Source organism: Papaver somniferum, unplaced genomic scaffold (genome assembly GCF_003573695.1).
Source record: "Papaver somniferum cultivar HN1 unplaced genomic scaffold, ASM357369v1 unplaced-scaffold_131, whole genome shotgun sequence".
In the NCBI taxonomy this organism is placed as follows: Eukaryota; Viridiplantae; Streptophyta; class Magnoliopsida; order Ranunculales; family Papaveraceae; genus Papaver; species Papaver somniferum.
The window spans coordinates 154,665-174,410 of record NW_020622270.1 but is presented as its reverse complement, the minus strand read 5'-3'; the positions used below and the strand labels follow the sequence as shown (position 1 = coordinate 174,410).

At 36.5% G+C, this 19,746-nt stretch overlaps 1 protein-coding gene and 2 long non-coding RNA genes across 25 annotated transcripts; 2 read left to right on the top strand and 1 right to left on the bottom strand.

Annotated features, from left to right (window-relative positions):
- The first annotated feature begins 724 nt into the window (after window positions 1–724).
- LOC113332265 lies at window positions 725–4,473 on the top strand. Of its 4 annotated transcripts, XR_003351413.1 has the most exons (7): window positions 725–1,171; window positions 1,474–1,543; window positions 1,687–1,852; window positions 3,354–3,422; window positions 3,520–3,689; window positions 3,976–4,057; window positions 4,275–4,473. It is a non-coding gene; the product is annotated as an uncharacterized LOC113332265 (long non-coding RNA). The 4 variants fall into 4 exon arrangements; XR_003351415.1 differs by having other exon boundaries at window positions 725–820; window positions 1,474–1,852; XR_003351414.1 differs by having other exon boundaries at window positions 1,474–1,852; window positions 3,976–4,053.
- Window positions 4,474–7,500: 3,027 nt separating this feature from the next.
- Window positions 7,501–14,178, top strand: LOC113332391. 5 transcript variants are annotated; one of them, XM_026578939.1, is made up of 8 exons: window positions 7,501–10,378; window positions 10,601–10,735; window positions 10,822–10,909; window positions 11,083–11,255; window positions 11,493–11,573; window positions 11,686–11,729; window positions 13,291–13,535; window positions 13,626–14,178. In XM_026578939.1, the coding sequence occupies exon 1, from the start codon at window positions 7,893–7,895 to the stop codon at window positions 9,000–9,002; it is 1,110 nt and encodes a 369-aa protein (XP_026434724.1). In that variant the 5' UTR covers window positions 7,501–7,892; the 3' UTR covers window positions 9,003–10,378; window positions 10,601–10,735; window positions 10,822–10,909; window positions 11,083–11,255; window positions 11,493–11,573; window positions 11,686–11,729; window positions 13,291–13,535; window positions 13,626–14,178. The 5 variants fall into 5 exon arrangements, with proteins under 5 accessions (XP_026434724.1, XP_026434723.1, XP_026434726.1 ...); XM_026578938.1 differs by having other exon boundaries at window positions 7,501–10,735; window positions 10,822–10,905; XM_026578941.1 differs by having other exon boundaries at window positions 7,501–10,735; window positions 11,083–11,238.
- LOC113332392 lies at window positions 14,113–18,949 on the bottom strand. Of its 16 annotated transcripts, none has more exons than XR_003351484.1 (10): window positions 18,833–18,949; window positions 17,955–18,201; window positions 17,727–17,852; window positions 17,529–17,617; window positions 16,033–17,298; window positions 15,742–15,858; window positions 15,269–15,632; window positions 14,962–15,026; window positions 14,438–14,550; window positions 14,113–14,320 (listed from the first exon to the last, which is right to left on the bottom strand). It is a non-coding gene; the product is annotated as an uncharacterized LOC113332392 (long non-coding RNA). The 16 variants fall into 16 exon arrangements; XR_003351482.1 differs by lacking the exons at window positions 14,113–14,320; window positions 14,438–14,550 and having other exon boundaries at window positions 14,604–15,026; window positions 16,033–16,102; window positions 16,377–16,581; window positions 16,729–17,298; XR_003351486.1 differs by lacking the exon at window positions 14,438–14,550 and having other exon boundaries at window positions 14,215–14,320.
- Between the last annotated feature and the right edge of the window lie 797 nt (window positions 18,950–19,746).

The window sequence follows — 19,746 nt, the reverse complement described above, 5'->3', positions numbered from 1 at the left end:
TTATAAATCAAGGTGAACATGAACCAACTAATCCACTGGTTTTATACTCCTGAAGAGCAACCTAGTAATATTAGTCACCTCACAATAACTTAACTATATGGTAGTAGAAGAAGTTACTGCCGGATCACAAAAGTCTGAGACGGGTAACTGATGTAATTATTTTTTATATCTTAATTATCGGAGATAAGTCTCAATAAAATCTTAGAGAGATAGTACTCAAATACGATAGAAGAAGTAAGATCATAGTACACAACTACAAAGAAAATAGTTGGATCTGGCTTCGCGAATCCCAAATGTAGTCTTCAAGTTGTTGACCTAATAGGGTTTTGGAAACACTAGGTTAATGGAGAACGACTCTAGTTTTGCAACTAGAACACATGAAAGTGTCGGGATTAGCTTTTCCAGTTGCTAGAGTCACCACACCAAATTCAAGGATTAGTAACTAGATTTCGCAACAGCTCTGTCTCTGATGCGAATTTTCAGTTCGAATTTGAGTTTCCAAATTTTTGCAACAGTAGATATTTGTTACAAACCTCGCAACTGTTGAAATTTGCTACGATTCCCAACAGATTGGACTTGTATGTGTGCGATCGGGAGTCTGGCTGCCCACACTTTTTGGCTGACTCACTATTCAGCCCATTCAGATACTTGAGAAATCTGACTCAGTTCTCTATCTCTTTTATTATCGTAAACAACCATTCTCCATCTCATTCTCTTATTTCTCTCTCCTTTTCCCTGGCTACTTTCCCTCTTTCTATTACAACCGACATCGTTATCATCTTCATCAGAACCAAACCTTCATTGTCGTCGAAGAAGAAAGGTATCCTCATTGCCAGAAGATGAATTGTTTCTTCTCCATTTTTATTTCACTTTTATGAAGTAAACCCAAGATTCAAATTTTTTTATCTTCCACTTCAAAATCTTTAACCCGATTATAATCTAAGATGATATATGCTCACCATGCTATAATCTGGATTACCCATAACATGTTTTTATTCTCAAATCATCTACAATTTACAAATTTTCGACCTAATGAGGGAAATCAGAGTTAATCGATTGCAAGTGTTTTTCTCTGTTCTGTGGGTGTTGTTGGCACGAGATTTCCCCCAAAATCCCTTCTCTTTTTTCAGAAGATTTCTTAGAAACCCACTTGAGTCATCAACTCTTTCAGGTAATTTTGGGAGGTTTTTTTTCCCTTCAAATGTAAGTCGAACCCTAGTTTTGATTTATCTTTTCAATTAGATATAAAGGCAAGCTATGATTTGTTTGATTTTACTGCAATAATGTCAAATTGATGGTAAAGATGTCTTAATTTTGTTTTAGTTGATGATACAATTTGTTATTGCAGTATAATCAATTAAAGATTTGATTTTTGCTGCATATGAATGTGATTGGAAGATGTCCACGACTGTTACCTTGAAAGCTTGGAGGGAAGTGATGTATGATGTGGCTAATTTTTTGTTTGTGATGCAGGGGAGAGATATGATAGGTAGTGAAAGAACTGGTACATGGATAAAATCTTGAAATTTAATGAGGCACATGGGTATGTTGTGTTTTTTTATCTTGGTTAACTTCAGTTGTTGTGGAACGTTTGATTGGTGCTGTGGATACATGTCTATTGTGTTTTGAAAATTCGCCTTTCAGTAGATAAATGTTATTGTGTTTTGGCTCATTGAATCCTACAAGGGAATTGGAGAGTGTTTTGGACGAATAATCAAGGAAAAAGGGTTTGGATCATTGTGGAGAGGAAACACAACCAATGTCATCCTTTACTTCCCTACTCAGGTTGGATCATATGTGTTTTCAATCCAAAGAGTAAAAGGAGGCAGATTTCATCTACTCAATTTATGAGGTTTAATCTCAATCTCAGTCAAGTTCAATTTGGATTACTTAATCTTTTATACGATGCTTTTGTGATACTATTTAACTTCAGTAGTTGTAGTGATTTAGTTTTATGTATGAAATGACTCAAAAGAATTGTTTACTATTTTGCAAATTTAATGATGGGTTTGTCCGAGTAACTCCGTTAATATATACGGTGACCATTTATGACATCTAAGATTGTTAACCACATATAAAAAATGATACGTGCTTGTCTCCCAATCGCTGGTTTTTTAAGAATCTTAAGATTATGTCTAAGATTTGACCTTAATTTTTGAAACCCAACTTGTGAAATATGAGTTTCTGTTCTTGGGACTTTAAATTATCATTTCAATAGCAAAGGGTTACGTTTTCTAAATAATTATGTCTTGCGGTTGAAATGTCAAATTTGTACTCCATGTAGGACTGTTTCTGGTTGCCGGTAAATGCATATTCAGTGGTTGCAGTCATAATTTGATTGATTTTGTTTTATTGAACTTGTGGGATGTAAAGTACAAAGTTAACTTTGTATATTTTGAATTTTTAATAGTCCTGTTAATAGTAGTCTTGTTAATAGGGACGAACAAACTTTGATGTTGATCAGCATATTAAGAACAATTTCAATATGCCTATATCAATATAATAAAATTAACAGTTTGATGTATAATTAATAGGTGGATAATTATTGTGTTACGTATGGGGTCTTTCTTAATCTTAATTTGATTGTTCTACAGTTGATCATAGTTTGGGTGTCCGTATCGTTGCGTAAATCATTTTATCATTTGCACTTGCTAACATTTGTGAATATCTATATATTGCTGACGTACATTTCCAATCAGTCTCTTACTCTAAGATTCTTACTTAACGGTACTTTGAGTCGTCTGCCGTTTAGCATCTACTATGAGATTTCTTGAAAAGCAAGTATAGTTGGTATATTGTCTTGTGAAATGGTTAGTGTCGACTGTTTGTGACAATAAAGAAATGATAAAATGTATCTCATAGGAATCAGTAGCATGCTAAGCAGGACTACGCCGTTTGTATGAGTGTCAATGTCGTGATCCTGACTTGAGAGTTCTGTTGTTCCTCTATCAAAATCGTAATGGAGTTATGTCAAAACTTGGCTTGTGCTTGATATGCTAGAGGAAGCAAGGAAATGCGTATAGTGATTTGTTGCAGCGGCGTGTCCATTTTACATTACCCTTATGGTGTTCGTTAGTGCGCGTGTTTAGTTTGATGCTCACGTGCTTCTTCACATGTTATCGAGAACAAACGAACACTACACTATTTTGTAACCTTAAAATACGTTATCCCGGTATGATTTTTTGGGCATTAGTATATTATCTTAATAAGCGACTACCAGTTTTCAGTTTTAAGTATTTGTTTGCAGTTCTTACTCAAAATGCATAGGCTAATAAGAGCCATTATTTATGGACATATATGCTTGTTGTATGCACTGTGCAGTCATTGCTAACATTTTTGGTTGTTCCCTGTAGAGGAATTCATCCTCCTGCTGCAGATTATCTAAGCTACAAAGAGAATTCAAATATCCAAACAATGAAATGGTGATTTGCCTCACAAGCTATCCTTGTGCTCCATTTTCTTATTCTTATCTTCTGTGATGGTAATTAGATGTTGATTTTTTTCACTTTCTTGTCTCAGGAGGTAGAAGAGAACGGAGAGCAGCGAACCCAGGAAGAAGAGGTTGTTGAGGTCGATGTTGATTCTACAGATGGCGCTGTACTTGTGAACAGTAATAAAGCTGATGAAGAGTGGGGTACGACTAATGAAGGAAACTTATCATCCTAAAAGCTATTGGTTTGGCTAAATAGGTATGTGAGTTCTGAAACTACTTTGAAACAGGCAAACAAATAATTTGCCGCTAGTTTTCGTTTTAGTTAACATTTTTCAGATCTATTAAACTTAGATATGGAAGAAAAACAATGGTCCTCGAGTTCTGAAATCACTTAGAACCACAAAAAAATAATGTTACCACTAATCTTTTTAGCTAACCTTTTGTAGTTTAAGCATATGGGAAATCTGTTATTTGTGTCCTCGTATTACTGTTGCAATTCTTTTTGACAATGGCTACTCTCATGGTGTATATGGGATATGCAGGTCGCAGATATGAGTAATAAGTGCGACTATTTACAAGGCTGGTTATGAAGCAACAAGAAACTATACTTGTTTGAGCATGTAGGTAATGAATGATGTTGAGCTTGTCTTCACGTCTTGTGCCTTTCAGATTGTATATACTACTGCTATTACACATAGGAAATATTTATATACTTGTCATTCTTTTGATACTGCACAGAATTTGTATATGTCCTTGGAACTTAAGAAATACTTCTAGCTACATCTTGGAACTTAAACAATTCACATGTATTGCCTAACTTGTTCTTTGTCATCCTTTTCAGAGGTATACGGGAGAACTCTTTAGTTTATGATTTCATGAATTACCTAAGTTCAACAACGGTTAGTGTTTATAATTCAATGTATGAAATGACCATGTATTGTTACGTCTCTTAGAAACTTATGGTTCTATGCTTTGAATGTTTTGCCTAAGAACTGAAGAATTTCACTGTAAATCCGCCTGAAATTGTTGCAAAGAATGAAATCCAAATGAAGAACTAAAATCAGATTTTTTTTCATTTTAAAAAAGTGGTTTTGACGTTCAAGACCTGATTTTGACTTGATTTGACCACGTCAAAACCAGGTTTGACCAGTCAAAACCACTATTTTTTGTTTGTTGCATAAAAATTCGTAACTGCTGCAGGTTGTTGCGAAATTCCACTTTCGCAACTGTAAAAATGTTGCGACCTCCAAATTTCGCATCTCTTTTAACACTGTTGCGACAAACAGCGTTGCAATTGTTTAAAACTGTTGCGACCTAAAGTTCACAACAGCTCTCAGGCCGTTGCGAAATATTACATAATCTACTTTCGTAAAAGTTCGCCCTGTTGCAACCCCGATTTGCAACTGAATATGCAATTGCTAATCATTAAAAATGGTTTTCTTCCTTATATAGCCTGTCAAATCAGGGTTTGCTTACGGTCAAAGCTAAAATAGCTTAGTAACAAAGCATTCAATATTCTCCATTAGATGAAATCCTGATTTAAGATTCAAGCTAAGTTTGCTTAGAAAATAAGAATTCATTCCCACCGTTAGATGGTCTTAGCTTGTTACACACAAATGAAATATACCTTCATTTAGATATGGGTAACCGTACCTAAACGTGTATATTAAGTTGGCTCAAAACAGTTAACCGAAGTTAGCCATATGAACACTTTTATCTTAACCTTGTTCGTCTAACACTTCTAGATCAAATATGATGATCAATCAATCATGATAGATAATCAAATGAATCTAATTGTGTTTCAAATAGAGTTATTCAATTGTTCACTATCTTATAGAAATATATATGAACAAATTGAAAGAAAATCGGATTGATTCGTAATCGTACAAAGTACTAATACATGAATCAATTTATGAACATTAATCCACGGTTTGCAAAGATTGCATTCCTTAATTCATAAATTTTTTTGTTCATGAGTATGAGAATCATACTTAACCAATTTTAGAACTTAACCACTGAGTTCGCATACCAAGTACGCAAACACCAGCTCTGGACCTTGGTCTGTCCAACCATTCGCATACCAGGTACGCGACCAGCTATCCCGGACCCAACTCAGATGAAACCGTTCGCATACTAGGTACGCATACTAAGTTCCCGGAACTTTACAGGTAAAACCGTCTGCATACTAGGTATGCATACGAAGTTCCCGGGCCTGAATTACTACAAAACAGTTCGCATACTAGGTACGCATACTGTGTTATATCCATACATGGTTATTTGTTATAAACTCCCATTTCAATTATTGAAATATCCTTAAAAGACAACAATAGTAACATCACACATACTATTAGCTTCAAGTAATTTTCAAGTTATCGAGTGATCAATACGAAACTTTCCAAGTCGACATCAAATGACTGTCTCACACAAATCAGGTAAGATGTTTCAAGGCAATTTTCACATGATCATCTTTTGACTTATTATTTAGTCTCCAACTAAACTTGTCAAAAATACGAAGAACATAGCTAAGACAAAGCTTTCCATCAACTATTTCGAGAAATAGATAAGCGAGTTAAACTCAGCTCGAAATATCAAATGAGTATAATGTAAAAGTATATATAGCTATACGACTTAGTCTCATTAGTAGATAAAATATAATAGACTTATGACTGATAGATAAGTTTAGTCTTCACATACCTTTTGGTGATGAAGTTCCTCAAAGATCTCCTCAGTAGATCTTCGTCTTCAATTGATGAACGTCGTGAAGTCTACAACTTAACTACATATTCTATCCTAGTCCGAGACTTATCTATGAGTAGACTAGAAATCAAGTATATAGTTTTGATCAACTAAACTTGAACAACAAGCTTGAGATAGCAACGCTTGCGAGTTCGACCGAGCAGTTCTCTAACACAGTATTTAAAACGGTACTAACTTAATCCTACAGTAATAACAAATAAAGAGAACATTCTTTTTGAAGAAAAAGAACTAAGAGCTGGAATTGGAGCTGAGATCACTTAATTCAAATTCTTCGTGGTCATCAGTGTCCTTGTATCATCGAGCAATCGTGTGTAGACCTGGGGAAAGTTCTGAAAATTTGTTTGAAGTATACTCAAGTTGATGTTCAAGACTTTTATTTCTTCTTTGAATCCTTCGATAAAAGGTTTCAATGTCTGGATCTTGTGGAGTGCGTCCATAAGGAACATTAGCATGCATTTTACGTTCTCCTTGACCCCTCATTTTGTTGATAATTGAATAAATGTGAGGTTTAGGAACCAGACTTTGAGAATCATTGACAACTATCTAAAAATTGTTGCAAATCCTGGTAATATGACATGGAAAACCCATGCTTTTCCCACTTATCCAGATTCTTATCATCTTTTTGATAATGAAACCACAAAAATCAAAGTTAGGAGTACCAAATAACATATTATATGTTAACATAGCCATGTCTTGAATCCATTTTAATTTGTGCATGTTGTTGGGTGCCAGATTTGGTACAATAAGTTTTCCAAAGAATTTAAGATACTCTCTGGAAGTTCCTTGATAAGAAGATTTTTTCCTTCCCAGGTTCCCCCACCAAGAATTTCAGCAATTTGAGCCTTATTAGTAATTTCATCACTACCATGTCGGGGTAGGAAGGTGCGTTCAAGATTACAGTTGAGAAGATAAGAAATAAGACTTCTATTAGCTTCAAAGCAACTCCTTCGTATCACAGTGAAGAATGTACATTTTTCAGCATTCATACAGTGCATATTTGCGATATAATCAACCCCATATCCGCTTCGGATTCCTTGACTAATTCCTCGTGAGGCTCACTGATAAGCTTGCATGACAGCATGTTCAACTAATGTAATAGTACGTTGTTGGATTTTCGCTCGTCCTGTTTTCAATTTAGTTTCTTATAACACTCTTTATCTAATAATAAATACATTACAAAAAAACAAAAAAAAGGTATTTTAGAATTTTAAAGTGGGTGACAAATGGGCATAACCTTTTCATTTGGGCTAAACGCTCGTTAACTATGTCCCTTGTTGGTTGGACCAATATATCTCCGCTCCTCATTTCCTTCTCGCACATCCACCGTCACACTCCACCAGTTTTCATTTCCTCTCTCTGAAAAATCTTGGGAAAAAAATCAATCAAATTCTGTAATCGAAAGATCCACCATTACAAAGTTACCAATTTCTCAACACCCTTATCGATCTTGTGCCCTAATTTCATATCTCCATTGATTGGGTATACAGATTTGGGGGGATTTTCGTATTTTTCATCCACGAAGTATCTCTTGTTGTTGTTGTGGAACTTAGAATCAAAGAATCCTCTCTCTACCAGCACCCAACAGCAACGAAAGCAACTCACCATTTCACTTTTCAAACCCTTCATTTATTTCCTTAGCTTAACCCTAATTTGTATTTCTCTAGATTATCCAATAATGTGATTCAGTTAGGATCTGATATCAATGGTGGGTACCGTTCAATTTGGTGCCTTAGCTGCTTGTATAGTTCTGTTTGTTCCAATGGGCTTAGCTGGATATCATCTCAGTCGCAATAAAATTCTGTTTTTCAGTGGAGCTCTGTTCATCAGTCTTGCAGTAGGTGTTCATCTTACTCCTTATTTTCCTATAGTTACTAATTATGTTTCATCTTTTTCATCATCTCTTGTATTAGAGAATCATACTTCATGTATTTCGTTTCTTCATGAAATTGTTTGGGATCATCATGTACAACAACCAATTATGAACAAGGTTGATGAAAAACCAAGTAATGTTTCTTCTGGTTTTGTAAATTCATGGACTTGGGCGAAGTCTACACCTGTAATTGCTTGTGGGTTTCAAAAATTAGGTCGTTCTGATGCTTCTGATCTGCTTAACGGGTCTTGGGTGGTTGTTGCCGGGGATTCACAGGCTCGTTTGTTTGTTCTTTCTTTGTTGGAGTTGGTTTTGGAACCAAGTGAAATGGAATTAGCAAGAGGGGATTTATTCAAACGTCACAGTGATTATCAGACTGTAATTGAGAAGATTGGGGTAAAATTGGATTTTGTTTGGGCTCCTTATACTGCAAATCTAACTAATTTACTCATGGAATATAAGCGGAATCGTCGCTATCCTGATGTTTTGGTTATGGGGACAGGGCTGTGGGATATGTTGCATATCAATAATGCATCTGAGTATGGAGTTTCTTTAGGGTTGGCGAGGCAATTGGTTATGATGCTATTACCTTTTTCTTCAGAATTTGGGAATGATGGGCCTGTAACAGGTTCAATTTCTATACAGTCACCTCATATGTTTTGGCTTGGGATGCCAACATTGGTAGAATCTATGTTGAATACGGAGGAGAAAAGGGAAAAGATGAACTTTTCTGTGAGAAATGCTTATGAGAGGGAGCTTTTCAAGAGTAAGCTCTTACGTCAAAATGGGGGACCATTACTGTTATTGGATATCAATTCATTGAGTGGGAACTGTGGGGGAAGGTGTACAGTGGATGGGATGCATTACGATGGAGCTGTTTATGAAGCTGCAATTCATGTGATGCTCAATGCATTGCTTGTTGAGTCTCAACAACGACTTTGAGCGAGAAGTTTCTGCCCTTTTTGTCAATACACTGTACCTTCAGCTTTTTGTTCAATACTAGCTTTGGAGGGAAATAAACAAAGTTCAGCAATTTAGAAACGTTTTGGTCTCCAATAGAGGTGCAATCTTTTCTTTTCTTTTTATCTTTTTATCTTCTTCTGTATAACTCTAGTAAGCACTGATAGTTTCATGCTTGTGTAATCTTCGGAAGGGTGGCCTTCACCCTAAAAAGAAAAGGACGAGGCACTAATCTTGACTTGTTTTGTTATGTAAGAAAGTTACAACACTTATATTCCTTAATCAAAGATAAATTCAAAATTCAGCATTCAATTTTTAGTCATCACTTGAAAGCATATTGTTGAATGTGTTATCTGTATCAACTTCTATATGGTTTGTTAATGAAGGATGATTTGATAGAATTAACAGTGGTAGTGTTATTTGAATTGTTGAACAGTACCCATGCTTTGGACGGTTTACATTTATTTATGATACAATTTGGCAATTATTTAGTTAAATTCATCTGGTTAGTATATCATGGTCGAAGTTCTAAACTGCCTCTAGCTTTGAATGACAGGTATTTAGTTAACCCTTAAAATTTTATTGCTGTGAATGACATCTTTGATAGACTAACTAGGTCCTAACGGGAAACTTGAGTTGGGAATTTTTCACGTCATGGAACGAAAGGGCAATCAACAATGTAGTGGAACCAAATGGCTAAGTTGGTAGTAGTGAGCAACTTCCAAATGGTGGTTCAAATGCAAAGAGATGGAATAAGAAAAGAAGTGCGGAAGAAGGAAAAAGATAACGAAAAGAGACTGGAAGAAACTTATGTGGAAGATAAGCAGAGGGTAAATACAAAGGCGGATATTCTGCAATCAGCATCTATCTCTAATGAACCAAGAGAAGTTGATGGACATGTGGACAGGTCTGATGCTTCTGATTTTGTTGGAAAGAACAGAACATCAGTTAGTGGTGACTAGAATTTGTGAATTCCATTGGACAGCGTAAGGCATGGTTTCACTCAGCAAATATGAGAGAAAGTTCAGGAAGGTCTTCAGATACCATGCTTGGTAGAAATTTGGGAGATTAGTTTTATCCCTTTGGTAGTCAATGGATGGCCAGAGAGGAAGAAGCCATTGCTTACTTGTATGACAACCATGTTACAGGATCCCACAATCATGTTCATCTCAAGATTTTGCAAGCATGCCCAATTGTTTGCAGGTGGCTCATGCATTCGGGGAATCTTATTATGCTTGTATCTCTGGTGCTTCGGTTTGTTTTTGCGATTGGGTACAACATTCTTTTTTGCCATCATTTGATGTAGCATTTTCTCTGTACTTGTAATGATAGGAATATGGAAGTTTCTTATGATCACGGTAAGCTATGCTCCTGTTGCCCTGGCACAGAGTCTTTTTTCTTGGTTAGTTGTTTATTTGGAACTTGTAAAACAGATGAATGAATCTTGATTTTAAAGCAAGGTTCCTTTCATAGGTTATCTCTTATGTAACATAATGCTTCTTTCCCTTGATCATTGTCAATTATTACGTTGGATCTACTCTAAGCCAACTGTTGTTTCTATGCAAATTCATGATGTACAGGGGCTTGCGTTTGTATTAGCACTTTTTGTGGGCTTCATTGAAACCTGAAACTTTGGGAATTGCCATTTCTGCAACTGTTTCTCTATGGATATGTGGGAGCTTTCTGGACAACAGGACTTGTCATAGTTGTTGGAGGTTGGTCGTTTCGTATTCTCTTTCAATTGATATTATTGGGCTCATTTTTCTTAAGCTTGTTCAAACCTAGGTTGTTTTAAATGCAGGAGTGGGGTTTTTTAAAAAGTGAATGTGAATGCTTTGCTCTCTGACAAACAGCTATAAATTTCTTCTACTGTGCTTGGGTACATGTAGGTTAGCTTGGTTTGCTTTTGGCCTTGAATGTATTTTTTATCTCAAGTTATGTTCTGATACACTTTCTTAAAACAACGTAAGCGAGCATGGAAGATCATTTAAACGTAAGCACAATATGAAAGGCTCACTAGGTTCCTTCTTTGCTGAGTGCATGAATTCATCTCCTTTTGCAGCGGATAGAAATGCAGGAGAACCTTCAAGTACTGGGTCTGGGTCTGAGATTGAGCTGACGTATGAAGAAGAAGTTGGTAGGCTGTTAAATTTTTCCGATCTCTATTCAGCCCTGGTATTGGCTCGTTATGAGAACATTGATATGTCGTCACTCAAGTGTGAGTACAGCAAAAAGGTAGTCACCATGAAATTATCGTCTCTTGAATAATTTACTGGATGCGATAAAAAACTCAGGGGTCATGTGCCTGAGATGATTTTTGGCAAATTGATAATTGGAAATTTTCTGAACTAGTATGAACTAAGCTTTTATTATCAAAAGGAACCTTTACTTATTAGGTTCATGTAAAGGTCAGTGAATAAGTGACTGAATTTTATTGAAAAGACTAAAGTGACTGAACTTTGCTCTGTCCAGGCAATGCTGGTCCACCCTGATAAAAATATGAGGGATGAGAAGGCTGTGGAGGCCTTCGAGAAACTTCAGAATGCATATGAGGTACATTTTTTCTCTAGTTTTTTGCGTACGAGGTACATTTGTTCTCTAGTTAGTCTTGTAGTAGGAATCAAACAATCCCCTCGTACTTAAATTTATAATCGGGTTTCTCCAGGTGTTACTTGACTCTTTGAAGCGTCTCAAAGTTCGTCTGAGATGGTATGTTTAATTTCTCTCATAATTCTCAGCTTTTAGAAGTTCATTCTATAGACTATAGGAAGTTTAGTTTCACGTTATTGTTTATACATGTAAATCTAAGAATAAACTTTAGTGTAAATAAACTTATTTCAGCAGAATAAGACGGAACACACAAAGACTTGACTGACCAATAAAATTCTCTGAATTTAGCCCGCTTGGCTGTTATATAATGCTAGTCTTTTGTAATTGTGGGGGAACTTTCAACGTGCTATTCTTGTTTCCTAGGAAAGAGTATGAAACTTGACCAAGAACGTATAAATTTCAGATTCACCCTTGCTTGAGCTTGAAATTGCATTGGTAGAACCATAAGATTTATTGGTGGTTCTAATATTTAAAGTTTGTGTCTGAAATTGGCAAGGGATAGAGCCCCAATTCCGAAGACACATAGATGGTTGTTCTTGCACAAATGTTAAGAATGTAACTGTTGTCTTCTAGTTTAAGATAAAAAAGACACCCTGACGGACGAACTTCACTTTCCTGTTGTATGAGCTTGTTGTAGTCAGATGGCTTTCTTTATGTTAAGATTTGGTTCTCAAACTGCATGCTCTTCGCTCTCTATTTGATTGAACTTTAAAATATGTCTGAACTTCTAGCATGGGAGACATCTTTTACAATTCTCCACAGTTGATACAACCAAGGAAACATCTTTAACAATTCTGCTCAGTTTTATGCACATCTTTGCCGATAAGGTGACAACTAAATTGTTTAATTAGCAAACAATAACCTGGATGTGTCACTGGGAAATAGATAAAAAATTAGTTGAACTTGTCTTTCTTTTCCAGTAATTAAGAACTGTTAACATGAAGGAAAAATTGATTGGACTTTAGAATTTTGGCAACCAAACTACTGAATTACTTAGAAAGTGAATCTTTTTCCTATTCATGTCAATTTGTTTGACAGGTATCTCATTGAATACCTTTACATGTCCTGCACTGTCTTTAAACCTATCAAGCTTTCATTCATAAGTTTGTTTCTCACTGGAAATAGTGTTTCTAGGCTTCATTTAGTCATTATCACACATGGATTGCATGGTCGGGCTGTAGAGTTATTCACAATTTCATGACATGATAATAACACAGTTATTAGGGGATTTTTCTTTCTTTCATTTCTGTCAGTTTTTTTTCTTCTTTTGACAGCACAAAATGTTCTCAGAAAAAGCACCTTGGTGGTGGTGGAACCATCACAAGTCAAGCACTTACGTATATGATTCAATTATAGTATTCCCACTTCCATTGATCATTTTGTATACTGATTGTCATTTGCACTGTTTAGCCGTAAAAATATGCTGCAAGGAAACTCTGGAAAGTCTCCTATGAGTCCGACTCTTTCATTGTTGAAACTGTTCATAAAATACGATTAAACCTAGGTTTAGAATCGCCACTATGTAGGTTTAAAGGTACAGTATTTCTTAAGGGGGCATATTCATGTTCTCGATCAAAGTAACACTTTCCTTCTATTATATATGCTTTCTAGTTTTCTGCATTGTTTATTAATTCTTGAATTTTTGGGTTTCATGTTTTAGAAGGAACAAATAAATCGGAGAGAAAGTTAACATGTCAAGGCCAAAATAATTGTCAGTTGCCTTGATCCCATTTTGAAGGAGGAGTTGACATTGAATGTTACTCAGTCAGCTGGTGTGCTCAATCTAGAGGTCTTTGACAAAGGTGATCGGTTCAAATCAGATGGCAAAACAGGAAATGCACACTTAAATCTTCAAAAAGATAGCGTCAGCAGAAAGGTAGCAACAAGTAATAAAGGCGTGATCAGGTGAGTCGACTAAGATAAGGACAACATGTCCTGATAGGAGTCTAGTTAGAGAAAGCTGTACTAAGTTATGTAAATGGGGTGATTGTGCAGGCTGTCTGCGTGAGACTTTATGTTGCAGAATCTTCGGAACTTGAGCTTAAGCTTAAGTGGGTTGAAGATCAACTTCCAACTACTCCTGTCGCCTCTTAATGAAAAGAATCACACTGGGGATGATAATAGTTCCTAAACAGTAGTTAATTGTGTACTTAAATCATACTGATTACTCCAGCTTAGTTCGATTTTAACAGGAGAGTTTGCGATTTTGTGAATGGGTTTCTGCATTGATAACTACTATTTCTATGTATGTGCTCATTCACTCTGTAAAGTGCGGTTGGACATGACCTTTAGGGGTTTTAGACTCATGCTTTCGGAGGCTCTATTTTTCTTTCGTCTTGATGGGGTCGACGGGTCTGATTGAAGAACCTATGGATGGCAACAACTCAAAGATAGTGCCTTCTACAAGAATTGTAAGAAAAAAACACGCTTAATTTCTAGCTTCGACATGTAGTCTTGTTGTACCTATGATACGGGCAGATCGAACTCTGAAGTAGTCTTGTAATTTACGAATCATTTTGTTAACCTTACATGTTGGGTTTTCATCTAATTGAGATTTTTTAACCCTTGCCACTTCTCTTCAGATATTAAGCAAGAAACGCACACATATGGTGGAGGTTTGTGGCTGTCAGCTATTTTGAATTACGGAACCCAATCAGCTGTGTGCTTCCAATAATTATGAGTCTGATCTCCTATTAGACAAACCAAAATAATTCCGAGTCAGATCTCCAATTAGACAGACCAAAATACCGATATGCAAATCGGGAGTGGAGTCAGAAAAAAGTAAATACTTCGTGTCAATTTCTTACCCGAACGAGTGAGATGTAAAGTCTGTTTTTGTTACTCGTCTTTATTGGGCCTGGCCTGTTTGGTGGGGGTCTTAATATATTCACTCACGTGCCATGGTCTCCCTATTTGGCCCCTAGACACAATTAACAAAATTAAAAATTAACAAAATTAATAGTCCCACATCCGTTATTCCAGGTTTGTTAATATAGTTTATAAGGAAATATTGTCGGACATGATATCAGCCAATTGGTAAGGCTTGGAAAGCTTGGTTACTCTTGGAAACACTTAACCGGCCATCCTCTGGTAACACGCATCTCGTCCCTGGGGCACTCATATATGGCTCAGGGTGAGTAATCCGGGCAACACCAATCTTACCAATTGGTTTTTCTTTTTCATTCTTCTGCTAATCCTAAATTTCGGGACAAGCTTTATATTCCCATCATAATCAATCAAGTTTAATACACATAAAAGCCAGTTGTTGAGTGAAGAAAATGAAATTTAAACCAGGTGGTGCTTTCTTCTTGCGTGTTCATCTACATTATACCTCTTTCTGTTTGTCTTTTCGCCTTCTGTAGATACTCCACTGCACTATTGAAGCATATACGCCTACTGTTTCAACATGAATGCCAAATAGATTAGAGCAGATTCGGTTTTTTTTATTTTTTTTTTGACTCCACAGTCATGTGTATCAAGTTGTCTGTTAAGACTACAAAGCAAAAAGCATAATACAAAGTTGTCTTTATCCAGTACAATTATGAACTAGATATAACTGGTAGACTTCTCAGAAAGGTTTCGGTGCTCAAGTGTGTGCCGAATGTGAGTGAAGGTTCTAAGGGCAAGAATATATGCACCTTATAATAGTGGAATTCATTGCTCGTATTTCATTGTTGTTTTGCAGAACCGGATTGTAGGGAATCGATTTGCGTATTCCTCGACGTCGTGACGGAGCTGTTTATTTTCAGACTGAATGCTAGCACTATTTTCAACTGCGGCCATAAAGTCCTTCAATTTTCCACCTACAGATGTCACATATTATTATCAGAAATGCGAAACAAGTATACTTAGCAGATAGATGTGGTTGGAAAGCTCTCAACATATAAAAAGCACACATCCAAGACAAGAAGGTAAAATTAGGGAACTTTTTTGCATCAAAGAACTCTGCTACTTTAGCAAAATCTTCCTCAAGGAATCCCCTTGATGTGAGAGCAGGAGTTCCTGAATCACAAAATAGACAAGGAAATTCATTAAGCCAGATTTTAGCAGTTTACCAAATTGTATGTCAATATTCAATACAATGTACTCTAAATTTAAAGGAAAAGTTTACCCATTCGTATGCCACAAGGAACCACGGCAGACACATCCTCGGAAACAGTGTTCTTGTTAGCAGCAATATGAACTAATTCCATTACTTTCTAAACTCTTGAGCCATCAATGCCCTGCACTATTTAAGACGTAAAAAAGGAAAGTCATGAGTATCTACTTCCACCGAGCTGTTGGACATGCCACATATTGACAAGACACGGCCATAGAGTAAAAAACTTCCACTCTTTTTTATGCCACGGCAATGTTCCTTCTGAACAAGGAGGAGTTAGAGTGGAACTTTTTCCTTACTAACCTTGCTTTTCAGATTGACCAAGATATTCGGTACCAGCGGAAACAAGGTCATACCCCAACGCATTCAACGTCTTCAAGAGTTAACATGTCACAACGTAAGAAAATGAATGTTACTTAAGAGAGTGCATGGTAGCAGTATCTAATTCCAACGATAATAACCATGTAAAGCCTTACTTGGCGAACTGTGAAAAGATTAATTTTCAGTTAGTAGGCAGACCCGTATAAAAGTAAATATACAGGTATGACAGAAAGATAGGAAAACTTGGCCCTTAAATTATCCTTATTCTATCCTACGAAAATGATGAGAATATATGAGCGAGATGGCAAAGTTCAGTGAAATGATACCACTGCGGACTAGAGAGTATGATCAACTGGCAATGATTTTACATTGCCAAAGCCCAAAGACGCCAAAGAATAATCCAAACTGAAAAAAAAGGTCAACTGAGCTTGTAGTTTGCCTGGCGAATGCATGCATAATCATACAAGCATGAATAACCACTTGCACCAGCACTATCAGTTTTGGCCTTAAGAGTGTAGCGCTTTTCTCCAACTGGTAATTGAAATCCGAACAAATAAAAGAAATTATTAACTTCAGCGTTACTTTCTGTTCAGATAGTTACTCCTATGCTTGTGAACTTGTGTTACGACCAATAATTAAATTTGAAAAAGGTGAGCAACAGCTTTCAAAACAAAGTACCTGACTAAAATCAATGTAACCAGTGCTCTCATCTAATCGGTATGGCGTTTTCTCAAAAAACATAGATATAGCGGATATCTTTTTGGTGTCAGTGTGCAGAAAAATACGAACATAATGATAAAGATTAATTGCGAATGCTATGTGTTTCCATGAACATTTACTGACTCCTGCTTGTCTGGATCTGGCTAAAGTCACCCGAGACATCTGGGTCTGACTCAGTAAGGATTACAGAGTAATAAACAAACCTGCAAGGCAGGGGCGGAGGCAAGAATCATAAGAAGGGGGTGCAAAAATTTAGTATGGGTGCAACCAAAAATTCTAGAGGGTGCAAAAGTGCAAAAATGGGCTTGTTAATTAAAAAAAAAATCTTATCAGGCCTAAAATGGGCTTTGGAGCCAGCTGGGCAGGGGGTGCAAGTGCAACCCCTTGCAATTGGCTGGCTCTGCCCCTGCTGCAAGGCACTTTCAAGGACACAAGGTGAGCAGTCACCAGAAAACGACCTCATGTAGGCTACAATCCTGGTACTAACTTCAGCTATCTTTCCGGCCAGCATATCCCAGTGAACAAAACCTGTTGAACATTAAAAGAAAAAAGAATAAGAAAGGCGAAGCCTTGACTGGACAATGTCTGTTCCACAATGCTCCAGAAAATTAGGCTTTCAACAAAATGTAGACGATATAGTACAGAAAGAGATGTATGAAGGAATCTTAAACTCGAGCTTAAGTCAGAGCAGTAGATATGTAGGGTTCATACTCCATATAATCTTGCACAAAGAAGTTTAGAATGAGCTAGAACCTTACATTGTACGAAAACAAAATTTTCCCTGGATCTGTCCTTGTGCTGACAATCTGATGCGGGATGTGTTCATCATCCCATGGAGAGATGCTTACTGCATACCCATTTCGATTGATGTGTGACTACTATGGGAAAAAATATAGATACAGCCTAATCCTAGAGAAGCAACAAGACAAGTATATGATACAGCAGACTAGTAGTACCTTTGATCCTTCCATCATCAAATTCCAGTGTGCATCTTGCATCCGACCATTGGCATTGCGAGTTCCTCTATATTCTTCCAGAACATCACCTCTTTCTTTTTCCAAATCTTCTGCTGAAATTCGAACCTACATTGCATAGATGAATAAACAAGTACACATTGCAGTTCACGATAAATTTGCATTTTAGACATGGTAGATCAAAAATTACCGAAAACGAATTATCAATACCTCAGAGCCAAACTCTGCTAGGACTGATATAGCTTGCGATAATAGTTCAGGCTTGTCGACAGGCACAAGCAATTCATACATCGTTTCATCAGCTGACGCTGCAGCATTTTTGACACGCACCAAACTCTGCCCCAACAATTTCTAGAAACTTAACAACATCATGATTTGTGTATTTCTTTGTTGTACTGAAAGCAGGATGCTCGACTATGTGAACAATTCCACGATCATCATCCTCTGCACAACAGATCTGTCGTGGGGGAAAATCAACTCGACTACTCAATCAAGACAGTAATTATACACATCTAGAAAAGAAAACTACTACACAACCAAAAAATATTGCATTGACATTCCAACTAAAGTAATTCCTGTCAGTCACAAACAACAAAATATAACAGCACTTTCGCTAGAATTTGTCGATTTTTTTTCCAATTTCACTACGATTTCTTAAGGTTTCACAGCACTATCACTTGGCATTATCTCATTATTTCTAAACTTGACTACAATTTCTAATGTCCCGCCCATCACTGTAGTTGTCACTAGCTTATATCTCCGACGTCTATTCCCAATGAACAATTCCAGTCAAATGCAGGGCACACTAGTTAGTAAGACATCATCCCCAGACATAAACTCCGCCCAATCATACAAAAAAAAATATCTCTACCATCCTCGTTCGTTTATGTAAATTGAACAGTAGCCTAATCGAATTTAAACCCAATTCCCTCTAATCCCCAAATTAAAACCCCAAAACCCTTTAATGCAATTAACCTAATAAACCACTACAACCCAACAAGATCAAATTAGCACCACCCCAAATCATAAAAATCCAAACTTTAATCAATCCAATAGAAACTACAAGCAATTATCAAAAATCAACTTACCCAACTTTAACAGCGTCTCTCATCTTAGGTTTAGAACGAACGTAATAGAAGATGATCTCAAAGAGACGAAGGAAAACAGCTGAGAGAGATTAAGGAAATATAGGGTTTCTACTCTAGTTCTACCATTTGCAACTCTTCAAATGTAAAATTATCTACTCTTATCTGTTGGGCCTGGCCTGTTTGAGACTTACCATCTTAGTTTGGTATTGCCGACACTTTTGTAAAAGCACTTTTCTGTGTTGCGCTGTGGGAGAAAAGCAGTTAGACGTTTGGTAAGAAATTAATTAAGAAAAATTTCTTGTTTGGTCCTAAGCCCATAAGGTTATTTATAGCAGGGTCCAACTAGATTTTACTCTTATTCTAAGGTCCAAAGTTATTTGAAAACATGGAAATGACTAATATACCCAATGTTTAAGTACGTGTGAAATAACATACTACCATAGATTTGAGTACATAACCGATACACTGTTTACAAATTTGAGTACATATCTGCTACATTGTTTACAAATTTGAGTACATATCTGCCACACTGCTTACAAATATGAGTACACATCTGCTACACTACTTAGGAATCTGAGTACTCCTCAATTCACTTTACTTTATTGCAGCACCAGCACCTCTGCAGTCAACCATTCACCACTTCCTTCAGCTCCATCTTCTCAGTAATCTTCTATCTTGCTGCATCACAATATTCTTAGCTTAAACCACAACTGCAACAGCTACATCAACACCATTGTCATTTCAATTCTGCTGCAACACAGACTATCAAATGCAAGTAAAACATCGTTATCATATAGGCATCTAAAAGATGATTAATTTATCTCGCAATAACTCATGTCATTTCTGTGTCCGTCCTATGCAATCTCTAATTAAGATTCATTTAAGTGCTTTGATATGCACCAAATTTATGCTTA

Excerpts from the sequence above, each read along its gene's own strand:
- LOC113332391 (XM_026578939.1), top strand. The coding sequence starts at position 7,893 with ATGGTGGGTACCGTTCAATTTGGTGCCTTAGCTGCTTGTATAGTTCTG.